Below are 2,902 nucleotides of genomic sequence, written 5' to 3'. Positions count from 1 at the left end.
AGCTCACCAGTATATTTGTCTGTAGTCTGTATGATAGAAACAACCATGCGCATAATGAATAACATTGAACCGTATCACTCCTGCAAACTGAATTGTGTGAAATACGAAATGACATTAAAGTAGTTAGAGGCCCCTGACATGCATGATCCCTGCTCCGAAATTGCAAACTATTTCCTGGAAATAGCTCCAACAACCACTCACTTGTTCATTTTCGAAAATCATGGTGCGACTGAGCAAGAGTTCAGCGAAAGCCCCCCAGTCACCGAATTGTACTCAAAAGAAGGCGGCACGGAAGAAAGGATCGGCTACCCCAAAAGCGGCCTTAGCAGACGTCCAGAAGTGTAAGGACCTTGGGATAGAAACTCACCTACAGGCCAAACAACACCAGGGCCAACTATGCTGGTCACGTTCGGCGAGGACGACAGTGGCTGGCAAGTTACTTCAAAACACCAGCCGTTAGCGAATCGGAGAGACGTGACATTGCATCAGACGACTTACTCATTCCAATGCCGTCATCACCTGCAAGTTTTGACATGCACAGCGACAATGATGCGCATGATGACCCTGCCTTCAAAGATGTGTTTGACCGGATACCGAACAGATGCTCACACAAAGCACTTGCACTTTTCATGTCCCTGAAAGGGTTCCATGAGAATCTAAGTAAAACTACCGTTGAGAGCATCCATTCAGCATTTAAGAAGATGTGGGACCTGTCGTGGGTGTCGCATTCATGATTCAGAAAAGTACTCAAACACTGACCTGCTCATTCCAGGGATGGTGACACCTATCGCGGCAAATGGCACTTTGATGAGGCGAGATGGCGTTGGGAAGGAAACCCTGCTGATTCTGCAGATGTTTACGACGTGCTGTCGTCCATCAAGCATAAGGCTAGTGCGGAGGGGCGGAGATCGCACTCACTCGATGGCAATGACAAAGGATTACATGGATCGAGTGCTCCGATGGCATCAGGCTGCGTGTCCACTGGAGATTGCCCTACGCATGATTGAGAAAACAATGAGCGGTGCTCAGCCTTCAGATCTGCATCTGGACTTGAAACAAGGAAACAACTCACCCAACATCTTGAACAGATCGCACTTGCGGCCAGTGGATGGACACTATGGACAAGGTGCGACTTGTCAATGTGACTCAGAGTGCATGATCTGACTTACCATATCCACAGGTGTTTCGAGCTCATTAAGTTGCAGCGAAAGGACATCACGCTTGATGTGACGATGTTGGACGGTGTGCTGAAATCATACCTCGCAAATGAGACGCTGACTATGAGTGACCGTGCATCTGACTTTGAGATCTTCCTCTCAAACCGGAAGGGATGGCAAAAGAAAGTCGACAAGGGCCAGTGGGAAGTAGATCTGAGGTGTAAGTTGTGTGCATCAATTCAAAGCCAGCAGCACATGACTAAACGATATCACCAGCAAATCACTACAAGATATATCCGCGTCCTGAGATGCTGGCCTGCGACAATTTCTTTCTGGATGTTAGTGTGGATCAAGTGGCTTGAATTTTTTCACTATGGATGGACCCTTCACCCAAACGACTTCCTATTCCCTGTGATGGGTGCAAACAGTGTTGTCCACCCCGGACAGCCAATCTCTCACGATACTGTACAAAAATGGATCAATGAGTCAACTGCCGGTGCTGGCATCCTTGGTAACTTCTCAACTCACTGCTTTCGTTGTGGAGGCGCACAGTACTGGTTTATGTTCGCTCCTGTAGGCCAACGATGGACACTTGCTAAAGTCCGCTGGTGGGGTGGATGGGCTGATGGGGAGCATGTATGTGCTTCATGTTCTTAAGACTGACATTTGACTGACACATTTTTTATATCTGTTTTCTTTTAACTCAAAGCGTGATACACTTGTTTGCTACCTCCTCGATGAACTACATGCATATGAAACTGACTACAGTGATGCTCTTGCCCCCATCTCCCATGGTGCCGATGTCTCCCTCGCCGGTGAACACGCTCTTGCAAGGCCGGTGGTCCACTGAAGAACTTCGCGTGGTCCATGCAATCCGTCGCAGCAGACGTCAATGGCCTGTGCAATGACATGCAGTTCGGTCAATAACTCATTGCGCTTCGCCTAACAAACGTAGTTGTGCAGGCTGCCTGCACCACAGCAATCGCTCTACAGCATCCTGATTCCTCACGATCTCTGGTTGTATCTGACTCGCCTGCACAGAAACTCTGAGTCCATCTTATGCTCCACCTGTTGGAGGAGTGAGTATCACAGCTGTCAGTGCGCAGCCGCTCATACTATCTTGGCCTGTTGCCAGCAAAATCGCTACCCCTCACATTCCACCATGTCAAGGGCGTCATCACCATCAGCCCGCATCACTTCCACGGCAACTCCCTACACCTGGCCTGTGATTCCGCGAGTGCCCGTCTTGCATCCAAACGGCACTACCAACCCAAAGACCAAGTCCTGGAAGGACATTGTCACACATTGGCTTGTCAGTGATCCTGACCAAGGACTGACAACACCGCTCAGGATTGGCCAAGGGAGTGGTACCAAGGTGCCAATCGACAGTTTGCATCAAAGTATCACCAGAGGGCAACCATCACATTGGAATTCATCAATCAGTAAGTCAATGCTGATGCTCGCTCTGCTGGCACGCTCACTCTTTGTTTTGGCTCCAGGTATGACTCAAACGAGGCACGCTTCCTCGCAGCTTATCCGGAGGCTGAACTGGGGCACACACAATTGTTAAAGGCCATGAACAAAGCGCGCACTGCAGGGAACGTGTCTCTCACACCAAGTGACCTTGAGCGATGTCCTTCCCTCACTTTTACATTCCATACTACACTACTGTCTCTACCTTACTACCTGCTTGTTCGGCCACTAATTCATGTCTGCTTCTTGTACCATTTGACAAGAAACATCGA

At 49.1% G+C, this 2,902-nt stretch overlaps 1 protein-coding gene across 1 annotated transcript; it reads left to right on the top strand.

Moving 5' to 3' along the window:
- Positions 1-380: 380 nt before the first annotated feature.
- On the top strand, positions 381-2,007 carry DFJ58DRAFT_673655 (uncharacterized protein; the record flags this gene model as incomplete). Its single annotated transcript, XM_041383072.1, has 6 exons — positions 381-715; positions 773-976; positions 1,037-1,135; positions 1,181-1,384; positions 1,466-1,793; positions 1,867-2,007. Coding segments are annotated over 6 exons (1,311 nt in total), but the record flags the coding sequence as incomplete, so codon positions are not given.
- Between the last annotated feature and the right edge of the window lie 895 nt (positions 2,008-2,902).

Source organism: Suillus subalutaceus, assembly GCF_016647625.1.
Source record: "Suillus subalutaceus strain FC151 chromosome Unknown DFJ58scaffold_839, whole genome shotgun sequence".
NCBI lineage: Eukaryota > Fungi > Basidiomycota > Agaricomycetes > Boletales > Suillaceae > Suillus > Suillus subalutaceus.
Note: the sequence above shows the minus strand (reverse complement) of the source record. Positions and strands in the feature narration are given on the sequence as shown.